This window comes from Calypte anna, chromosome Z (genome assembly GCF_003957555.1).
Source record: "Calypte anna isolate BGI_N300 chromosome Z, bCalAnn1_v1.p, whole genome shotgun sequence".
Taxonomy (NCBI): domain Eukaryota; kingdom Metazoa; phylum Chordata; class Aves; order Apodiformes; family Trochilidae; genus Calypte; species Calypte anna.
In genome coordinates, this window is record NC_044274.1 from 69,631,639 (window position 1) to 69,654,276 (window position 22,638).

General features: G+C 40.8%; 1 protein-coding gene across 2 annotated transcripts; it reads right to left on the minus strand.

Moving 5' to 3' along the window:
- Nucleotides 1-505: 505 nt before the first annotated feature.
- Nucleotides 506-10,572, minus strand: CCNH (cyclin H). 2 transcript variants are annotated; one of them, XM_030467849.1, is made up of 9 exons: nucleotides 10,339-10,569; nucleotides 10,026-10,148; nucleotides 8,530-8,603; nucleotides 8,054-8,264; nucleotides 7,614-7,777; nucleotides 5,461-5,528; nucleotides 3,777-3,888; nucleotides 3,165-3,225; nucleotides 506-684 (listed from the first exon to the last, which is right to left on the minus strand). In XM_030467849.1, exons 1-9 carry the CDS (start codon nucleotides 10,504-10,506, stop codon nucleotides 646-648), a joined length of 1,020 nt encoding a protein of 339 aa, XP_030323709.1. In that variant the 5' UTR covers nucleotides 10,507-10,569; the 3' UTR covers nucleotides 506-645. The 2 variants fall into 2 exon arrangements, with proteins under 2 accessions (XP_030323709.1, XP_008490370.2); XM_008492148.2 differs by lacking the exon at nucleotides 10,026-10,148 and having other exon boundaries at nucleotides 10,339-10,572.
- Nucleotides 10,573-22,638: the final 12,066 nt, after the last annotated feature.

Consider the following 22,638-nt stretch of genomic DNA (forward strand, 5'->3'; position numbering starts at 1 on the left):
TGTGTGTGTACTGTCAAAGTGCTGATATTCTAAAATGGGATATGAACAGGAAATACACTTGGTTCCAGGTCTGGAAGACATTTAACTACTTAGGAAGATTTTAGAAATACTCTAAAGAACTCACAGAAGTGTGATTATTAAGTAAGTTTCCACCTTGTAGAACATCCTGCTGCAGCCTCAATAGGTTTGAGAAGAGCTTTCCAGTTGTATCAAGTGTTACAGACACAGTTGCCGTTTTGCAGTTGGTTCAATGCCAAGCTGGGGAAGAGGGGAGCACATCCTGCTCTGGGTGTGTTACCCCATTTGTCTCCTGCTTATGTTTATCTATTAATAATTTATATTATCAAACACCCACGACTGCCACGCTGTAATCCCACACTCAGTCACACCTCAAACTGCCCCCTCACAAAAACCCTGAGTGACAGATTTCAAACAAACATTTCTTGTTAATGTCCTGACCTTGAATGGATCAAGGTTTAACAGAACTACAACCAGTTATTTCTGGTAAGTAAAATGCTTTATTGCAAAGATACAAAAAAGTGACAGAATAAATACCTTGTGACAGTAAGGAACCTGCAGCAGGCAGGTTCATACTTGACACCCAACAATAGTTTTCTGCAGTGTCAGGATTCCATCTCCCCTCAGTCACACAGTATCCACAAGATCATCATCTGTCCACTCTTCCTAATGGAAGGGAAGAAAGCAGGGGGTCAGTTCCACAGTGGACTTTAAGTCCCTCTTACACTGCATGTGCTCTCACAGCAACTTCTGCCACATGTGAATTTAAGAACCACGGGTAACTTCTCACACCCCTGAGCTGTCTGCTAATTAAGTAACAGACTTAAATAGCACATTTAAATTGTTTTTAAACTTAGTTCTCATCCATATTACTCTGCAGATGAGCATTTCCCCCATGACACCCGACCATGCAGATCTTGCACACTCAGTTCAGCTTTTAACAGCTACTGTCAGCCCTGTTAATGACCAAGGTTTGCTCAACCTGGAAATCAGAATTCATTAAAGGCCTACCCAGCAGTGACTTGACAAAATGCATGTTTGTTAAGTTCCCTTTCAGCAGCCCCCAGGAACTGCTGAGCAACATGAAAGGGTATTTCCTTTCCTTAGACTCCTCACAATCTGGATTTCTGCTGTTCCCACTGCTACACATCAGCACAGCTAGAGGAGCTTCTTAAAACGTGTCCTCGTCTGCTGGCACTTCAGATGCCTGGGTTAATTTAAAGCATTTCCTGCATGCCCCCACCACCACTCTAAACTTTATTACCCTGTGTGCTCAGTGTGTTGTGCAGGGAGTTAAAGCAATAAATAACTTGGTTAAGTAAATCAATCGAAGGGAAGACTTTTAATTTTTTACTTATTTTAGTAAATGGTGGCTAATTCCACAACGGGACTGAAAGCCTGAACTGTGCTTCATACTTCTGCAAGGCACCGTCCCCACAAAAAAAATCTATGCTCTTTGTAGCCAGGATTTAATACTTAACAGCTATGCAGAAAGACTGAAAAAGTATTTTAAGTAGCCATGACTAACCCTTTAACCTTAAAGCTAGTTATCAATGTCTACTCCTGCAGTCATAGAGACACTCTCATTTTAGCAGCACCTGTCAGAGGTTTATTTAGCCCATGCTTCTTTATTATTGGCAACTATCTAGAGATTTCTGCAAGAAACCTCACAATGTAAAAATCCAAAGTCTCAGCAGCTGTTAGAATTGTGCAAAAGCTTATTTTGAATTTCTCTAACCAGTTTATTCTCTGTAAAAAGAACTGTGAATACAAATTCTGAAGAAACCCAAAAGTCAAAACTGCCTCAAACCACAGCAGCATAATTAATCTATGAGCCCCTTCTGACTAAACTAGGGTGGGGAAGAAGAGCTTGAAGCTGTTCTCTCACATCATTTTGTGAGAAAGTGAAGTTATGAGCAGGTTTGTTAGAGCTGCTGATGTCAGTGCACATTTTACAACTGGCATTTGGTGCAAACAGAAGTCAGAAGTTTTTTCAGCATTAAAAAGTGGTGATAAAATCTGCTTCAGGTTCCACACTTTGTAAGAACACATTTCAAGCCCGACTTTATTGTAATGATGTTGATATAATCCCTTTTCTAGTTTGATGTTACAGCATCACCCTATGATAACTTACAACAGCAAGACTCCTGAAGCCAGAAAAAATCCTTCATTTTGCATTGAGATTTTGACAGGCAACAACCTGTTGCTGTTAGCAAGTTATTTTCTGAATACCATTTCTCTAAATACCATACTTAAGGTTTGTTAAGGCTATCAGGATGTACAGTATTAAGAGAAGTCCAGTTAAACAGTGTTCTTCACAAAGCTATTCCTTTATCAGAAGCTGTTCACTACTAACACTTGCAGTCAGTGTTAAAAATGCAAGCTCTAAAAGGTTCAGACCTGAAGGATAAACTTAACTCTGTTTTCTGTTGAGTCACACTTCTCAGTCTATCCTCCACCTCATTTATACTTAAATCTTACAACCTGAAGTACCAGCTACCCATCTGTAATTTATGAAAGCCTTGCTAGCAAATTGACACAGAAATTTAGTCCAGCAGCTGACTTCTGCTTTGTGCAAGCCAAACAAAGTACATGAAAGCAGTTTCAGAGTCGCTGGCCAGCAGAAAAACCATCACGTAAAACTTCTGTGAAAAAAGACTGATTTGGAAGTATATTTCAACATGTACTCATTTATCTCACCCACATCCTGAGGAGTGAGTTTCCACCTGTAGAGGTGCAGTTTCTCCTCAAGTGTTCAGTTCCTTGCTTTCCAAAACCTTTCATCACACTATTCCAAATCTCACTTTAACAGCTACTTCCCCTCAGTGGCATAATGGAATTTCACCTGCTGGAATTAAGAACTCATCTCTGCTGTGTTCTGTGGTTAAACAATGGCTTGATAGAAAAGTAAAAGCATAGAAAACAGCAGGAAGGATGTTCCATAATAGATTGGGATATTTAAGCACACTCCCAAGAGCAGGATAGTATGAACTCTGTCTCATTAAAAAAAAAAAAAAAGTTGAAAAATATTCTTTCTGAGCAACAGATAAAAGAATATTAACAGATGGAGAAGTCTGTCTCAGTTACTGTGATACTTCTGTCTTGGCAGTTAAGAGTGGAAAAACAAGTACAATAGTTTTACTGACCTCATCCATTTTAGGTTTCTTTACAACATACTCATCATCTTCATATCCCCGCCTCTTCTTCCTAACCCCCATCCAGGAAAAAAAAGGGAAAATGTTTAGGTTTTAGGTCACAGTCCCCTTATTTGAGCATAAAACTAGTTTAGGGGCATATTTGTCATATAAACTATTGAAGCCTCAACCAGCAGCTTGCTGGAATTGCACAGTGGGTACTGAAGTGAAAAGGGCAGAAAAGAAAAATCCACATAAGACTCCAGAAAACCTCATTACACAATTCTTGTTTTAATCATGTGATTTTACAGGCCTTTATTCTCATTACATAGGACATCCAGTGGCATGACCTTACATACCTCCTGGGATTCTAGTTCTGTGTTACACAATGATTAGTACTACAGCTTGCAGTGCCAATCAGCACACAAGAGTGTATTTATGTACTGCTGAAAGCACTGCTTTGAGTCTTGGTCCTCCACTCCACATAGGAAGCAGGTGAACAAACATCCTGGTGTGTACATTTAAATGTTTTCATTTCCAGTCACTCAACACAAACCAGGGAAAGCTGGTGTTTCTACAGCAATAAAAAAAGGGAGATAAATGTATCAAAGTGTATCTACTTACGGGTTTGTATTAAGTGAAAGCTCCGGGCTGTGGCACTTCTCTAATTTCTGCTTTAGAGCAGTCACCTCTTCAGGCCTTGGCAGTTCATATTTCTTTATGAGATTTCTCATGCCTGCAATGGCAGCAGCATAAGCCCTAAGCACATTACATAATTTCTGCTGTACTTTCTGAATTACCAAAGCTTATCAGTCAAAAGTACAGCTACTGTTACTGCTTATCCATCATACTTAAGCATAAACCCACGGTTTACCCTCATTGTAACAAGAGCACAGTATACATTTTCAAGCAGCTTTTTCCAAGGGAAAAAAACCAAACAAGAAAACCAAAACAAAACAGAACTAGAGGTTCAAAGTATTAACTCCATCCTAGCTCCCAAACTGCTTGCTTATAAAACTTTTCAACACACACAGAGCACTCACACTTTAGAGGATCAAGGATCACATATGAAAGACTTAAGTATCACCTTACATCTGAGAATTAATTCTAAAGAGCATCAAGGTCCAGCAGAAGCTGAGCACAAATTACTAAAATGACACAAGTTGCTGGATTTACTCAAGGTAAACATAATGATGTAGAATCCACATTATTCTTCTTCAAAGAAACACGGGTACTTTCTGCATTCAGCACTGTACCTCAGTTTTAAAAAAGGACAGACTGCTAAGAATGCAAAAAAATTTACAGCTACCCTGCAAGAAACAAGACTTTTCCTTCTACCACCTGTAAAGCCAGTCATTTACAGATGCTTCAAATTCTTCTCCCAGTCATCATATGTTTAGGGAAGAGCTACCTTCCAGAATAATACAGGTGAAGAATAAGCAGTATCAGCATTCACTTTACAACTCAGCAATGGAAACCTGAAGACTGAATTTGTTAGCAGAATTATAAAGGAAAGAGCATCCTAATTTGTATAAAGTCAATTTAAATTTAATTTGCAGACCCTTGTAGGCTTGCTTGGTACACTCACTACTGAAGTCAGATTAGTCACAGGGATGGAATTTTAATGCTATCACTCTCCCATTTTATATGTATTAGCTTAAAGCATTAAATAACTGATAACCTACTGGAAATTTTCTATCACTGCCTTTTTATTTAATTAAAGAAAAGGTAATAATCAGTGTTCTGTATTCCTTATTTTCTTAGCGAAACCATTGATAATTTTATCTACATATCACACCAGCAAACCTAAACATCAAGCTCTTCACCACTGCAAACCAGAATTGAGGTATAAATCCTGGCACACTCTTTAACACTCATCACTTGGCTTAGAAAATATACCCTCTGGTGGCAGAAGTAGCTACGTGCAGGCTTTTGCCAGAAGCTGTAATTTTGAAGTCAGTGACTGTAAAAAGAGGCATTTCATCCTGACCTACAAAAATCAGTAACTAATTACCAAAACAGTTCTCTTTCTTTTGAGTCCATTGCTAGCACCTAACTGACAGTAACACCTTTTGAGAAGCATCAGGTTCTTTGCATTTCAATTTAACCTGTTTGTTCCATAGAAAAATCTCAATTTACCCACACCCCAGTTCATTCTACTACCAGGGTTTTATTTACCTTATGCCAGCCCTGCCCTGTGGTGAAGAAAACCACTTGAAGCATACTGTTCTGCTAAAAGTTTTTGTTTGGAAAAAAAATATCTTCTTTTAGCAACAGTGTGTATCATATTTTTCCAAGGTTTACTTACATTTCATCATATCCAGTAGCTTGTCTACAGATGTCTTTTCTTCTGTCATGAGGCTCTCTGACAAATAACTGCAGAGACATGGAAGAGACCATTCATAACACCTGATAATTATTTGTGACACCACTAGTTAAAAAAATGTGTATTGTCTCTTATTCACAACTGTTAGAGCTTTATGATTAGACTTAGGGAGAACACTTTGGTTACAAAAATGCTGTAGTGATGAAAAAGCAAATTATCACTTGTAGCATCCTTCTGTAGCAATATGACAGAAGCATTCCCCTGCCACATAAAGAACTGAAGTACCAACAATGCAGAATTAAACATTTGTAAGTAGCTAAGTCAACTTATGTTTAAGATTCTGTGAACTAGCATCACACTATTGCTGGGAAAGTAAATACTGCAGAAGAGTATCTTGCAGGAAGGAACTGCTCGTTTTGGCAGCTGAAAGCAAATCCTACATGATATCTTCTAAGAGTCTGTGGGCTTCTTCCTCTTTCCTCAGAGATTCAAACTTCCTTTTAGTGAGAACATTAATACACACACACACCACTTGGGTAAAACCTCAACACACATGAGCAGTGATCATCACCAAGTAAACAAAAAGTTTTATCCCATCCTGGAAAACGTACTTATGGATAAGCTAAAAAAAATCCAAAGACTACAAATTATCTCAGTCTGTGTTAACTTCCAACTTACTTTATATACAGACATACAGAGCTCTGTCATTTGCAGCTCCCAAACTGAGGCACCAGCCACCATCAAGATGGTTAATTGCTATCTGCATCACTGCTCTTATAGAGCTCGATTTAAGAGCAGTATTTAATTCATGATGAAACCAGACCTGAAGATTAATTTGAAGTCACCTATTAGCAAGTGGTGCCTATTTTTTCCTGAAGCTTTAACTTTTCCAAGACTGACCTGGAGGCTGACATCCTGGGAGCTATGGGTTTTCAGAGTTTCCATGTCCTGTCCCACCTTTGCACTCAGAGGTCCACAAGAGTGGAGCTGCAGCATGAGGTTCTCTCATGAAACAGTGACTGACAAGGTTGCAGCAACTGCACAGTGCAGGCCAGGTAACAAAAGACTTGAGCTCTTCATTAATATTGAAAGATAAAGTTTACATTCACACATTATCTAAAAATTATTTTCATTCTTTTTGCAAGCATGCTTTTCTGAATTTTGTCATAAGCAGGACAGAATGTGAATTCAGGAATGAGAGCAGAATGTTTCAAGCTCTAGGAAGCACCTGAACTATTCTGAGGGGACAGGGAACCTTGTAGAGGATACTCCCACACTGCCTCATTCTTTCAGAAGAGCTTTTTTTAGGGCAGGTGGAAGAAAAGCTCCTTTAAAAAGAGTTGTTTGGATCTGCAATCAGCTCTTGTGCCTGTAGGTTTTAAGAATCCAGATACAAAAGGACATGGAGCATCTTGACATTAAAACACTCCAGATACAGCTATTTACAGCAACTGTCTCAGCTGTTTTTCTGAAGTTGTTTTGTCTTTCAGAAGAACCAAGCCATGCTTTCAACAGTGATATCAAAGTGCTTGATAATGCCTTTGCAAACACCAGTGGCTAGACCACAGAAAAGAAAAAAGAGCTTGATTTAAAAAAAGCACCTTATCAACAGTCTGTTTCCTATGGAAATTTTATAGTTGTACCAGCCAAATACTGCACTTAGTTTTCACATGCCTAGCAGCCATCTATTCAGTACAATCTGGCTTGACTCTAACCTCTGATGACTTCAAAATCTTTTTTTTTCTTTTAGTGATTCTTAGGGGTCTCATGCTCTCAGTTGCTACTCTATTCCCACTTTCTTCATTCCACTCTTCAGGATGAGTCTAAAAATCCAGTGCTTCTGGTGTGCATGTTTGTGCTAGGGCAAGGTCACCAGTTTGAATTTTTTCTTCCTTCTTGCAAAGGAATATAAAAAACAGACACCAACTAATTGCACTTATCATCTACTTTTTGAAAATAGAAAAATCCCCATCTTAAGAACCCACAGTACCAAAAGTTTTGGAAGACACTTACCATGCAAAAGTGTCAGCAACCAGCAAATATGCACTATACCCCTAAAGGATGTCTAGAACAAAACCACTTTATACAAGTGGCAAATACACTGCTGAAATCTCATCTATAATGAAAAGACTTACCTTTCCATATTAATTCCTGCTCTTGAACCACTAGAAAATATGGCAGTGAGAGCTATCTGTGAGGGAGTGAAGAGCAGGTATGCATCTGTCAGAGCCACTCGACTGAGGAAGTCATCAGCAGCTTTCCTCAAAAGTTCAGGATTCTCCAGTGCTGGATAACGAGTCTAGAAAGCAAGTACAGAGGGAAGTGAGTAGCTGCTCCTCATCTTCTGGTTCCTGAGCTCACAAATATTCAACAATATTTTGCACAGCTGAAAAGTAGCAGGCCACCTTCCCATTCCTGAAAACCACAAGTAAACTGGCTTCCTTTTAGATACCTGCCTATCACTTTAGAAACTATATCTGTTAATACCACAGGCACAAGGAAAGGTTTCTAACAGAAACCAGGATTTGCATTATGTTAGTACACAGAGTATGTAGCATATAAAAAAAAATACTACCTTCAAATCAATTAGAAATCCCTCAAATGGTCTGTAGGGATTGTGGACGATAAGATGGAAGTTCAGCTGTTGAATAAGTAGTAGTTCATATTCCAGTATTTGTTCAAGAGCCTTCTCCTGTCCAACAGGGCTTTCTCGAAGATTCCCAACAAACTGTGCACTGGACACATTAAATTCATCTACTTTACAGGCCAAAAATGCACATGTGAGCCTTGGATAGGGGCAAAAAGGGAAAACAACTGTCATTTAGTATCCATCTTATTATACAGAGTTCTGTTCTAAAAATATCTATTTTTAAACACTCACGTTCTGTATGAACACAGCAAGCTTTTACAAATGGACACTCAAAGTGACCATATTTTGTCTTTAGGGTCTCAGATTTCCTTTCTTGTTTTTTTCAAGTCTTAACAGATATAAAGATTAAAACCCGTAATGTTCAACTTGATAGAAAAACTCCAGCTGTGATGATAACTCACATTATGACCCGAGGATGATACTCCATCACTGAGTTATTGAGGTAAAAGCGTTTAAAATACATGCAAGCTGTTCCCTAAATTTAAAAAAAAAAAAAAAAAAGTAAGTACAGAAGCAAAAATTAATTTAAAAAAAAAGAAAAAGTAGTGCCACAAAACTGGGAAGTTTGAACATATAGTGCAGACATACAGAAGACATGAAGATGCACACAATGCCATGTCATGAAAAATTTTAAAGTCTCAACACATTCATGCCTGCAAGAGCCTCAAGAAATGGCAGTTTGATTATCTGTTGCTCCATTATAGACTGACAAGGGACAATCTGGGTTATACATCTTAATAAGCTAAATGACAAAAGAAGCACACTGTTATTCCCTGCTCCTGCTGTAAGCCCCCACTGTGTTCTGAATCTCACTCTTCTGCCTTACAGAGAAGTTGCTTCAAAGAATTATTTTTTCTTTTGTAGGTTAGTTTACTGCCACTACAGGTGCTTGAACCAGCTTGCTTTGTGGTTAAACATAAACTAAATCCTGCATTGGGTCACAACCACTCCCAGGCTTAGGGAAGAAAGGCTGGAAAGTGCCCCATGGAAAACGACTTGAAAAGGTATTGCTTGATACCTGATTATGAGCCAGGATGTGTCCAGAAAGTGTCCAAGAAAGTCAACAGCATCTTGGCTTGTATCCACAACAATGTGGCCAGCAGGAGCAGGGAAGTGACTGTGCCTCTGTACCTGGCACTGGTGAGCTGCACTTCAAATCCTGTGGTCAGATCTGGGGCCCTCAATACAAGGAGAACATGGAGGGGCTGGAGTGTGTCCAGAGAAGGGTAAAGTGGTTGGTGAAGGGTCTGGGACACAAGCATCATGAGAAGCATCAGAGGGAACCAGCAGCGTTCATCCTGGAGAAAAGGAGGCTGAAGGGAGAACTTCTCATTCTCTACAGCTCCCTGGAAGTGAGTTGGCACCAGGGGGTGTCAGTCTCCCATATAAGCACCAAAATAAGTGGCCTCAAGCTGCACTAAGGGAGGTTCAGATTGTCTACTATAAGAAAATTCTTCACTGGAAGGGCTATCAAGCACTGGAACAGACTGCCCTGGGAAGTGACTGAACCACCATCCCTGGAGGTGTTTAAAAGAGGTACAGAGGTGGTGCTGAGGTTCACGATTTAGCACCAGACTGGGTACAGTGAGGTTAATGGTTGATATTGTTAACAGCTGGCACTCTTAGCAAGTCTTTACCAACCCAAACAATTCTGCTGAACCCAACCGGTTAAAAGCCGTGTAAAAGAGCCACACGAAACGGATGAAGACAAGAAGTTCACTCGTGTGTTTGTTTTTTTTTTTTGAAACGGCTGTGCTGCCCAGGGGGGAAAAAAAAAAAACCACCCTGAAACACAGACCAAGAGGAGAGAGACACAGAGGGGGCAAAGCCTTCATCTCCGTCACCGCCCATCCCCTAAGCAGCTCGGTGACACCGAGCGGGCACCGCCGCTGCCTACCACCACGGATCTCGGCATGGCCGGCTTGAAGACGGCGCAGAAGTCCAGCAGCCGCTTCTCGTAGTACTTGCATATCGCCAGCTCCTCGTGGGGTTCCAGAAGGACTGAGTCAGCCTGCTGGACCTGGAGGTCAGCAAAGCAGAGCCTGATTCAGGGGCTGCGCTCCGGCATCCCTTCCCCCCCACCACCACCCCTTACCTCAGCCCTCCCCAGCTACTCCCCTCAGGGAGGCGGCCTCAATGGCCACTGTTCTGTTCTCCCCCGCCCCGCTCCTCCATCTCCTCACGGCAACCCCCACCTCCCGGCTCCGCACCTTCCCGCTCGCCACCACTTTGGAGCGAAACTTGCGGTTGGCATCGGCCCGGCACCGCGCCAGCTCCTCCTCGCTGCGGAAGGTCCAGTGCCGCCATTGCGTGCTGCTGTGGAACATGGCGGCAACTGCAACTGCCTCACCAATCCCGCCCCCCATCATCACCTTCATAGGGGCGGCTGCCGCCGAGCATCCCGGGACTTGTAGTTCGGCTGGAAAGGGTGGGGAAAAGAGCGGGAGGGGAAAAGGCTGAGGGGTGGGCGGCCGCTTTATGTGGGAAGGGGTTTTCCTGAGGTGGAGAAGGGGTTGTAGGGGCTGAATACAGCGGCAGATTTGGGGTGCGGGAGGGGAAGGGAAAGGGATGCTGGGTCAGCTGGAGCAGGTCATGGGGGAAGTGCTTCAGCGTGGGGGTGGGACGCTGCTCCGAGCTGCATTCTGCTGGATTCTATTATCCATAGAATCGTGGAAGGGTTTGCGTTGGAAATGGTCTTAGAGGTCGTCTAATGATAATATCTCCCACCAGCCCAGGTTGCTCCAAGCTGCCCTTCAACACTGCCAGGGATGGGGCAGCCGCAGCTCCTCTGGGCCAGGGGCTCACTTCACCCTCACAGCAAAGAACTTCTTCCTAATCTCTTAACCTAAGTCTCCTCTCTTCCAGTTTAAAGACATTTCCCCTCATGCTATCACGCCAGACCCTTGTCAGAAGTCCCTCCCTCTACATACTGGAAAGTGCTCTAATGTCACCTCAGAGCCCTCTCTTCTCCAGGCTGTACAAACCTGAAGGTTTTCCAGCCCTGGGATCATCTTCATGGCCTCCTCTGGACTCCTCCTCCTCCCAGGAGCTCCGCTGGATCTTTTCATGTAATGAAAAACTGGCATGCACACACGAACTGGGATTGGGCCCCGAGGGCGCACTGGTTGGAATGCTACCCAGTGTAGGAAACCCTGGAAATTAAGAATGTTTTTTGGTTGGTTGTTTTTTTTTTTTTCCTGAGAAAACGGTATAGAAAGAGGACTTTGTATTGGATTGGTGGTGTTTTGGATGCGAGGAAAGTCTCTGACAAGCTGCTGGAATCTCTCCCATTTTCAGGCTGAGCACCTGGAAGCAGGGTATTCAAGAAAGTGAAAACTAAACTGCAAACATAAAAAAGAAAGGGACGTGCAGAGCAAGAGAGAGGAGGATGTGTGAGCAATGCCAGAGCAAAGACCCCAAGCTCAGTGAGGAAGGAGGAAATGGAGGGGCAGAAGTGTATTTAGAGCCCCTGAGGAATCACAGAGTGGGTCAGGTGTGGCTCTGCAGCCATGGAGGAGCCCGTGTCAGAGGAGGCGACTGTTCCTGAAGCAGCTGTGACTCTGTGGGCAGCCCGGGCTGGAGCAGTTCCTGAGGGACTGCACCCCATGGGAGGGACTCAGGTCCCAGGGGTTCCTGAAGGACTCTCCTGTGTTGGAGCAGGAGAAGAACTTGAGGAGTCCTCCCCTGAGGAGGAAGGAGCAGCAGAAACACCGTGTGGGGAACTGACCCTGAACCCCCCCTGCCCATCCCCTGTGCCCTGAGGGGAGGTGGCAGTGAAGCCATTTGGGCTCAGGAGGGGTGGAAGGAGTTATTAAGTTCTGTTGCAGTTTATAGTAGAAATAAAATAATATTGGTTGTAAAATTTTAAAATGGACAAATTAAGAGTTAGAAGGGGCTCGGGTAGACTAAAACTCTGGAAATAAGTAACTAGTTAAGAATGAGCTAACCCTTACAAGAACAATGATCAAAGGAGAATAAGGAGTGTGTTGACCCCATCAGCAAAAACATTAATCAAAAGGAGAAATAGTTAAGCAAACTGATGCCATATACCAAAGATCAAGATGAAATATTGTATCCAGGTGGTGGGCCAGGTGGTAATGACAGCTGAAATGGTAAACCGTGGATTTACAGTTTAAGAGATGACTATCTATTGTTATTTGTAAGATCTATGTGACTGTTTGTCTATTGTTATCTGCATGATCTATGTGACTGTTTGTGACTAAAATTTATGTAACTCTGTACGTGGCCTGTAATGAAAAAAAGTATAAAAGCTGAACCAAAAACGAGGGTCTTCGGAACCCTGACTTTGGACGCTAGTCCTCAGGCTTCCCGGGCCCTGAATAAAGCACCGCATAAACTGACTCTGTTGGTTTGTGTTTTGGCTACGGGCAACAGTTCTGTCCATGTTTTCTCTTTCTCCTTGTAGATTAAATTACGCTTTTTCCCTTCCCAAGCTGAGTCTGTCTGGTATTTGCTCATTACCATAACTGTGGAATGCAAACCTCCCCATCTGTGTCTCAATGAAGGAACCCTTGGTGGATTTTCTCCTCCCTGTCCCACAGTGGGGATGGAGGGTGGGTGAGTGGGGGCCTGGTTGGTACCAGCTGGATCTAAACCTTGACAGACTTGTTGCCCAGCACGAAAGCTCTGCATGACATGGAGAGATGGAAGCCATAGATCTGTAGTGCCAGGAAAAGGCAAAATGTCAGCTTTTTGTACACAGAATGCCCCTGGCAATCTTCTGGAGAGTAGTAGCATGTGGGGTTCCAAGTGGGTGAGGTGACATTAAGGTTTAGTTGCTATTTACGTATTATTCTGTCCTATTGAAATGTGTTTTATTAAGGTTCCCATGGTTGTACCTATGGAGATGCAGAAAGAATTCAGCTCTTTCTCCTGAATCTCCTAATATCCAGTCTGAACCTCCTCTGGCTCAACTTGAGGTCATTAATCTTGTTAATCTTTCTGACAATACACATTTGCCTGATATAGATTTGTTGTCTCTGTGTGTGTGTGCATGCAGGAAATACCAGATAAAGTCCATTCCATGGTATCAGAGATGTTGAGTACTGTGTCACAGAAATATAGTAATATGTCTGGGTCAAACGGTGTCTGAGATGGCTTGGTACAGCACATTCCTCAAAGTCTTTTCAAAGAGGTCTGAATGCAAATAATTCTTTGAGGGAAGAGTCTTTCAAGTTTATCCTACTTGTCATTGGGTTAACAGCAAAAAAAAATAAATAATTACATTGCTTTATTCTCAGACTTCATGGCATTGAACATTTCTCACTGAGCAGTGAGGGATAAGAGTTGACATAGATCTATTTATTGGTCCTTAGCTACTTGGCCTAAGGGATTTTTGACATTCAAGACAAAGTTGCTCAGATAGAGCAAAATAAACATTTGCCTACATGTTTTATTATGGGTATTCTCAAATGATCTCTCTATTACACACATAGGAAGAGGTGATGGAGAATTACTTGATCTGTAAGGAAATTTATGAAAAATAAGGTATGGATCTGAGTTCCAGAGGAAAATATTTGGTATTATCAAAAGTCAGTTATTCAAGCAGTTTGTTCATCTGTGTAGGATTATGAGTCCAGTTGCCTCCCACAGTATTTTACACCCTAAAACCAGTTCATCAATGGAGTTTCTGAGATATTTTTTCATTATAGTCCTAGTATTGGTTACTCAAAAATCACTGCTGTGGTAGAGTGGGAAAATGTCTTTAAAATATCTTTTTTCATGTCAGCTGCCTCAGTCTTGTGTTTCCTCTTTTGCTGACTCTGGTTTGTGTGGGATACCTCAGGATTTACTCAAAATATCTGTATTTTGAAAGGAATGTTGATTCTTTGAGATGCAAGTGGTAATTCTGTAGTATTTCAAAAGGTGTTGGGAGTGCTAAGGGAGACTTTCAATACACAACAAGAAAACAATTTTCTGCTCACACTAAATGTGTATGTGGCCACTGTCACTCAGTAAGTTATGCTGAGAGCTTGGGTCAAGCAGAAGTTTTATTTAAAGAATGAGAAGTGAAATGATTTAATGTACTATAACAGTCATGTAATGCATTATGTGTAATATTCATTAATATCATGTAACTATAATATATAGCATGTATCTTTGATACATATTTGAAATAATATAACAGCAAATTTACACACATAAGGAGGAAGTCGTTAACTTTTTAATGTAAATATACATTTACATAATGTATGGATTGATTGAATCCAAAATCAGTCATTGTATTCATGCTGTTCATACTACTCAACTGCAGAGGGCTGCAGAGTCGACTTGGAGGTAGAAAGCTTTTTTACATAAATACTCCTCTTCTTGTCACTCATAATGCTTGAATGAAATAATAATTTTTTCACCCTTGCCTGTGTTTGTGTAATGAGTGCAATCTTCTCTAAAACTCTTCCTTTCAGAAGATGGCTATACATGCTTGTGATAATAGCTTGTGTAAATGGGTGGAATGAGAAGCCTTGACCTAGAAATATTCCAGTTTTTCTAGAAAGAGTAAATTTAAGTTTTGAAATGACTGTTGAAGTAAACACCTCTCCTATAGTTTCACATGTGTAACATCCCTAAAGGTAGCACTACCAACCCTTCCCACTTCCTTTCTGAATAACTGAAAGGCTCACACACTTTATTTTGTGTTTATATACGTGCTCCAGTACAAACTTTGAAAAATATGTCTGTTCTAGAAGCCAGAAGGTATTTTTATTTTCCCATACAAGTCATGGCACATGATTGCACTCATTTTTAACTAGGAGGTGTAGAAGGGGTAAATATATCTATCCATCTGTACATATCCCCTGCTTAGTTACAGTTCAAGCAGGATATTTTAAAAATCACTGTTATTCTCCTCGTGCTCTCCTTTGGTATACACGTCCAACTTCAGTAATTTACATAAACATACATAGTCTATGAATAATGCATAAGAGTTTTTTTAAATGCAGGGCTTCCAGCTCCCACAGTGCAGCAGTTTATACAACACTTTCATTGGCTCTGCTCTGTTTTTCACTACTGGCAATTTCTGGGAACACAAAAGAGTTTGATAAGGCTGAGAGGAGTGGGCAATATTTATTTTGTGGGAAATACCCTTTTCAAGGCAATTGTACTGCAAATTTTTGCTTGCAATTTTTGTTCCTTGTTTTGTTTTCCCCTGGGGAGAATGAATTAAAAGGTCTGTGACTGCTCTTTTTTTAGAGTCAGTCAGATCTATTTTTTTAATATATACCGCTGGATCTTTTGCCTATTTACATAAAAGTGAGCAGAAGCTATAAATAAGTAAAGAAACAATAGATTTATTAAGGTTTCTCAACTAAAGTAACAAGGCAATGCTAAGGAACAATTGAAGTTGAAATATCTTGATTTATATGTTAAAATATAGAGGCTTTATTTTATAGCATTTTAGGATTTTTTCAGGACAATGAAATGGCATGTAATATATATATTATTCTTTTTCATCTGGGTCACCTGGTGGTGTGCCAACGTATAGGTTATTCTCACCCTGAACAGTCATATCTGTTTTTAATAGTGAAAAAAGTCTGTTAATTAACCAAGATGCAAAAAGGTTTTACTTTTATTTTAGCAATATCTTAGTCATGTCATTGTTTTTATGCAGTGAGAAAATCAATTTTTTCTTCCTCTCACCCCAAAGAGCTTTCATTTATTAGAAATAAATCAGGGGGTCCTGATGATGATGATGATGATGTTTATGATTTGACCAGTACTTTTCCAAATTCTTCAAGCATGGTCATGAAAGTAAACAGCTCTTTCCCTGAAGGTCAGTGTGCCAGCCTCACTACGTAGCTGTGGTCAGCCTTCAGTTTCATCTAGATACACAAAGGATTGTTTTAGAATTTTTTTTTAATCTGTAAATGGCTTGAAAAACTTTTCCTGAAGTGTCCAAGGTCATTGTAGCAGACAGTTTCATAAGGTGTTTTAATATATTTTGCTGTAGTTTGCTCTTTTGAAAACCAATTCCAAAATTCTGCTAGTAAGCACTTGAAAATATTTAAGAGGAAACACGTCTGTTTGTTTTTCTGCAAAATCCTAGTGCAGGGGTTTGTTTTGATTCTGTTATACCACCAGATCCCTTGAAACACACAGTTTGTAAATAATATTTGCTCAGCTGCTAAAATGTGAAGCACCTTTCTTGTTACTTCTCATCATGGGAGAGAAACTTTTACATTCAAAAAATTGGGTCCTCTGTGTACTGAATTTTTCACTAACACAGCTTTTCCTGAGATTTTTTTGTTATTAAACTTCATGGAAAAGTGTTACTCACTTCATGGATTCAATAGAATCTTAACTTGTGAGATTTGGGGTGATTTGTGTATTTTTGTTTGATAAGGGTTCCTTAATTTTATTTTTTTTTCTGGCTGAGAAGTAAGCATTGAATAGTTAAAATTAAAACCAAAGCAGCTAACAACAACCAAAGAACCCAAACCTAAACAAACAACCAAAGAAAAAAACAACAAAGAAAAAATTAAAAAAACACCAAACCTGGTTTGATTAACTTGTTTCTAATCTTCCCACAACTCCTGTAAATTTAATACAGTGGAATCCTAATCAAGATGCCCCAGCAGATGGTCCTTTGTCTCCATTAGGAGGAATACTTGATTAACTAGAGATGTTACCTGAATAATAATTTACTTGTGAAGATACAGTGCCCATTAAATGACTGAGAGGCTCTCAGGCCAGCTCCTCAGTGGCTGGAAGTCAGAAGAAGTCTGCTGGAGTCAGCAGAAACACTTGCTGGAAAACAGCACATCTGAGTGCAAAACAGCTCCAGGCCTCAAAAGATTCTGGGCATTTGGATCCTATTTTGGCAGTGAAATGCAAGTGGTTGGCAAATCACTTGCCAAATCAAGGTTAATGAGGGTGACCCAAGCAGGCTTGACCAGGGTGGCTTTGCAGGTTATTGCTTTGTCATAGTAAATGTAGATACAGTAGTAAGCAAGTCTAAGACAATTTTCCTTTAAAAACACTTTTCCTTGTCTAGAATTCTGCCACTGTAGTGTACAAAGCACTTTCTGGTCTTAATGACTCTGGAAGTGCTCAGCATCCTACAAAAGAGTCCTATCATCCTCATCATATCTACCTTTTATATACTTGATACTGATCCATTGTGCCTCAGCTCCATCCTGTCAAGACACAATCAATCATGAAACAAAAGAATTAAAACATCTAATTTTGTGATTGAGTAACTGAAGCTGTTTTTCCTCTTTCTCTATAATTACCAGGATTCTGATTCTTGTGGTCCTTTGCTCTGTGAGTAGACTATTCAGTGGGTGTCATTTCAGCAGCTGTGCAATTATTTCCATTGTTGGCACATTGCACTGGTGTCAAAGTGTTTTCACACCATTAACATTAGTGCCATGTCTGGGGCTGCAGCAGACCTGAATGCTGAACAGCTCTGTGTTGTGTGATGCTGGGATGCAGGACAGTGAAGAAGAGTGGAAGCAGCTTTCATGCAGAAGAATGAATTATCTTTATGCTTCCAGAGGATGAACAAAACTCGAGGTGTTGCAAAACCTCCTGCTCAGACGGGTCTTTTCTTGGGGATTCAGTAGAACTCCATTATCACTAACAAAGAGGAAAAGTTAAACTACAAAAATCAAGCAGTAATCCTCAATGGGGGTTTGCCATCTGTGTTACAGAGATGTGGGAAGTTCTGTGAAGGCCTCAGTAAATTCCACCTGTGGCTCAGTGCTGGTGTTCTGAATGGTGAATTACCATCATGGTAATTCACCATGAGGGACAGTGTCAGGGTTTAACACTGGCCTGGCAATTAAACCTAGTAACAGATGCTCTCTATTAATCTCTCTCTCCTCCCTGATAAAGAAAGGAGAGAGAATAAGGGAGAGAGACTTATGGGTTGGAAACTAAACTACACAGCTTTAATGAAACAGTAATGATAAATAGGAAAAATTACTAAATATATACAAATATACAGGAAAATGGACACCACATTCCTCCCCCCTTTTCCCCCAATAACTCTCACATCACCACCGAGGCTGCAGGGCAGCCCTGGGAAAGTCCAGGCTGGAATGCTGGGATCAGCAGCATTTTGGAAGTTGGAGGCAGGAACACACAGATTCAGGCTGCCATGGATCAGGAGCACAGGCAGAGGAATGGATGGAATCCTCCCAGGATGCTGAAGGAAACAGGGAACAGGTGAAGGAAGGGAAACAGGAAAGGCAGGAAGGGCAGGCAGCTGGAAGCTGGAAGCTGGCTTGGCCCTCGTGATGCCTCAAATTTATACTGAGTATGAGGTGTATGGGATGGAATACTCTGTCTGGTCAATTCTGGCACCTATCTTGTCTATTCCTCCCCAAAGGAGGGCTCAGGAGGGCTCTTTATCCTTCTGGAGGGTAAAATGTTCCTCAGAGCTGAGCAGCGTCCCAGGTTCTGCAGCCCAGTCTCTAGCAGTAACTATAAACATCAAGTGTTATCAGTCCCAGAAGCAGACACTGTCTGAGAAACTTGCTGTTAACTTCAACAAGTGCAACTGCTTACAAGAGACTTAGCTGAAAGCAAAAGTACAAGACAGAAAATCACCTTTATCCTGGCCAAACCAAGACAGACAGACACGTGGTATTCTTAATTTCTGAGATTCCCTCCTGCTTTTCTTGTAGACATTTTGACCTCTTATGGTTACAAAAATTTCAAGACCAGGGGAGCTGATGGCACTGGGGGAACTGATGGGTGTGTGCACATGTGCATGCCTTCCAGACACTGGAGATCAAGCCAAATGGTTTTCTGGATCTAGTCCAGTCAAGCCAACATCCCAGAAATTCTGATCGTATGTCATGCGTTAGGCATGACCATGGTTCAGCATCACCATTTTTATCTGGGAAGTGAGCTGCTCAGGTTCTACGTTACGCTTTTTGAGATACATTCTGTAGTTCAAGCTGAAAGTGTTGATGTCACTGAGCATCTTTTTTTAATCTGTGTTATTGTTTTGTGTGCCTTGTCTTCTTCACAGAGAAAAACTGGAAAACTCAGGGTACTGCAGCGAAACGGTGATCCCATGAAATGCACACTGCTGCAAGAGCAATTAAAAAATACACATCTGTTGGTCAGTCCTCTGAGCGCAAAGCAAACTCCATTACTTTCTGCAAGTGTGAGGAAGGTTACCTGACACAGGTGGAGAGTGTTAACTTCTTTCTTCTGCAAGGAAAAAATTGCTTTGCCACTTAGGTCAGCGTCACGATGTAAATCTTAATGAAAGATTTGGTGATGTCTGCACAAATCAAGCTGTTTGGCTACCCTGATGCTCCTTAGTTTATCTCTCTTCCTTTTTCTCCTTGTACTTTTTATTTTTGAGGTAAGTAGTACTGGAGAAACGTAGTTGAGTTATAGACCTGTAGCTACTACAACCACAATAGTCCTTTTCTCACTTGCAGTTTGGGAAGAACTGGCATCTTGATTGTTATTATCTTTTTTCTACTCCTTTTCTTATTAGAAGTGAAGCAAAGCTTTAATATTTTGGAAATTATTCCTATCAATTCAAGTTTTAGCCTTCTGAGTCTGAGTCCTTCCCCTGATACAATCCTTAGTCAGTCAAAACTGTCATTACAGACATTTATCTAACTAGGAGATTTGCCTAATCTTCAGAGACTCACAGCAATTTTCAGCACTGAGTCTGCTCTCTGCTCTTCTGTGCTATAGGAGGAGATGCATTTCTTTCCTATTGGGCAAAAAACCCCACCTGCCTTTATATATTATAGTGCATAGCCATCAGACTTTAGCAGTTGTTTTCCAAAGTGCTGAGATACAGATTTTTAGTTGTTGTGAATCCACTTGGTGGTGCTGACTTTAATGGGAACTTTACATTTTTTACCTTTGCTGTTTATATGCCCTTAGATTTATTGAAAAGCTACAAAGTTTTTCTGTTGATTCATCTGATTTCCAGAATTTACAGATTTTTCAACTGGAAAGATGTGACATCCTAGAACTTCCCCCCTTGTAGGGCCTCTTTGCTCTCTATGTCTTGCTAACCAAAACTTAAATGGATGAGGAGTTATGTCTGCATCAAAGAGAGGCCATCCTCGTAGGTTTGTCCATTCAACATCCAGTTTCTCAAATGAACACAAATCACCTCCAGTTTCCTCAACTTTCTGAGGTTCCAACTTTTTGTCTTCCTCTTCTTTCCCAGCAGATTTTAATTTTATGACATATGGGTCAGTTGTCAAGGAGCCTTTGCTAAAAAAACAAAACCAAAAACAAGCAAACAAACAAACAAACAAAACCAAAAAAACCAAACTGTGACTCCTGGGGATATTTCCTTGCATGTATCTCCATGAATAAAGTGTGCTTTGTAAATCCTCTGAGAACTATAATGTAAGATCCAGTTAGCTCGTTTATGTGTACATCTAGTGATGGCTGATGTATTTTTGGCCAAATATCAATGAATTCTTGATGCTGCTGCTGGTTTAGAAAGAAGTTCTGGATGGATTCTCAGACTCAAAAAACTTAGACTGTGAGGTGCATGCAGTATCTCGAGAAGTTTATCAGGATAGGAGCTATAAAACACTGTAGTTCTAGGAGGAGACCACTTTGAGAAAAAACTGACAAGGATCGAGGTGAATATATAAGAAAGAACTTCCACAGCATCCCATTTAATAGAGCAGCTCCAGATCCTCTATGTTCAGGAAAATGTAGTTTGGATTTGCAGTCCATCTCTTGGCCTTACTGTTTACATCTGAAACACAAATCTGTACTTTATGTCATTCCAGAAATAGAGATCTTAACAGAAGACTGGGTTCCCTTTCAGTATCCACAGCATGCAAGTGAAAGTTTCTTTATTTAGAGAACTTACTTTTTTTGCATTGTCCTAGCCTTGAGTGACACCTGTACATCCCGTTTCCATCTATCACCATAAAAGCTGTGTGGACAAATAAATACACAAATTTCATTGCCCTTGTGGTTGAGCTGGTGGGATGACTGTGTGTGAAGACTCCCAGCACTTTGTTGCTGTATTTTACTGCATAAGCATACTGAGAGAGGTTGTGGAGTCCCCTTTTCTGGAGTCTTTCAAAACCCTCCTGGATGTATTCCTGTGTGGCCTGCCCTGGATAATCCTGCTATGGCAGGGGGTTGGACTAGATCTCTGGAGGTCCCTTCCAGCCCCTAACATTGTGATTAATCAAAATGTAATTTCCCATAAAGAGGTAATGATAAGTGAGTTTATTTTTGGTTTTAAAACCTATTCATCCACAGACGACCATTTCCTTATAACCATTTTCCCTATTTTCCCAGGAGCTGTGCCTGAAGAGCTTTGGGCAATCCCCACCATTCCCATGCTTGCTGTTGTTTTGACACATCTGATGTGATAATTCACAGTCTATCTCTGCCAGAGCTTGTAACACACAGACACAAAGCTGCATGTGAATGTATGTCCTTTATATCCTCCTGTTAAGGTCTTGCCTGCTGTGACCACTGCTTCTTCTATTCATATGATAAACAGAAAGCTGCAGCCACTTCACATTATTGTTTAGCCTATTAATTTTCAGGTGGTGCCCTTGATGAGGATTCTGTGACTGCTGTGGGGAAGAGGAGCCTCATTAAACAAAAGCAAGTACAGATCCTTCATTTAAGAAAAATAAAAAACAAAGCAACAAACTAACAAACAAAAATAAACAAAAAGACAGGCATTAGCTAATCTGCAGGAAAGGTAAAGAGTGTTTGAAATAAAGCTTTGCCATTGTTCTGGGCCACTGGAAATCTCAACAGATAAATCTAACAGTTCAGAATTTCCAGCCAGAGATCAGCAAAGTCAACTGAATTGTTCCTGCAGGTCATGTCCAATGCAATGATAGAAATTTAGCTTGCAAACAAGGTCTCATCATGTGTAAAATGGAAAGCAGAGGCTCTCATCACAAGCAGGGGTGATCCTATCTTCTCTGGCAGGTGGCTAACAGGCTGGGAAGAAAACCTCAAAGTTGTCTACTTACCAAGTCACTGATTCATTTGCTGTTTGCATATTCCTAAGAAAGAGCTGATGTGTTCACTCTCTTCCTCAGCAGAAGTGAAATTCCTTGATTAAGAAGGCCTTTAATAGCATCATCCAAGCAGAAAGCTGAAAGATTATGTTAAAAAGTCTATGTGTTGGCCTGTTCTGTGCTTTCCAATATTTGCATGCTATTTTCACACTCTTTGTGCCAGAATGGGAAGAGGAATATATGTTCTTTACATTTTATCTTTCTGTGGCAGATGTCCTGGACATCCAGGATGTTCTTTCTCTTTACCATGCAAGACCAAGGAGCCATCCCTCCTCTGAAACCTCTCCTTATGCAGAAAAATACTTCAAACTTTATTTTATTTGCTTTTTTATTACTTCCCCTGAATCTCAACAGTCTGCAGGTAAATTTAGTCTGTTTTTGAAGGCAAAGGTGTTTCCCTTCCTGACCTTCCTATTAATGGCTTTTTTCCCCTGACTTTTTCTTCATCCTTTCCCCCAGTCCATTTCCATGTAAATGAAATGAAAGAGGACTTGG

Excerpts from the sequence above, each read along its gene's own strand:
- CCNH (XM_030467849.1), bottom strand. The coding sequence starts at position 10,506 with ATGAAGGTGATGATGGGGGGCGGGATTGGTGAGGCAGTTGCAGTTGCC. Across the intron at positions 10,149-10,338 it reads AAGTGGTGGCGAGCGGGAAG|GTCCAGCAGGCTGACTCAGT; the intron begins GTGCGGAGCCGG and ends GCTGACCTCCAG. Across the intron at positions 3,889-5,460 it reads GCTACTGGATATGATGAAAT|GCATGAGAAATCTCATAAAG; the intron begins GTAAGTAAACCT and ends CTGCCATTGCAG.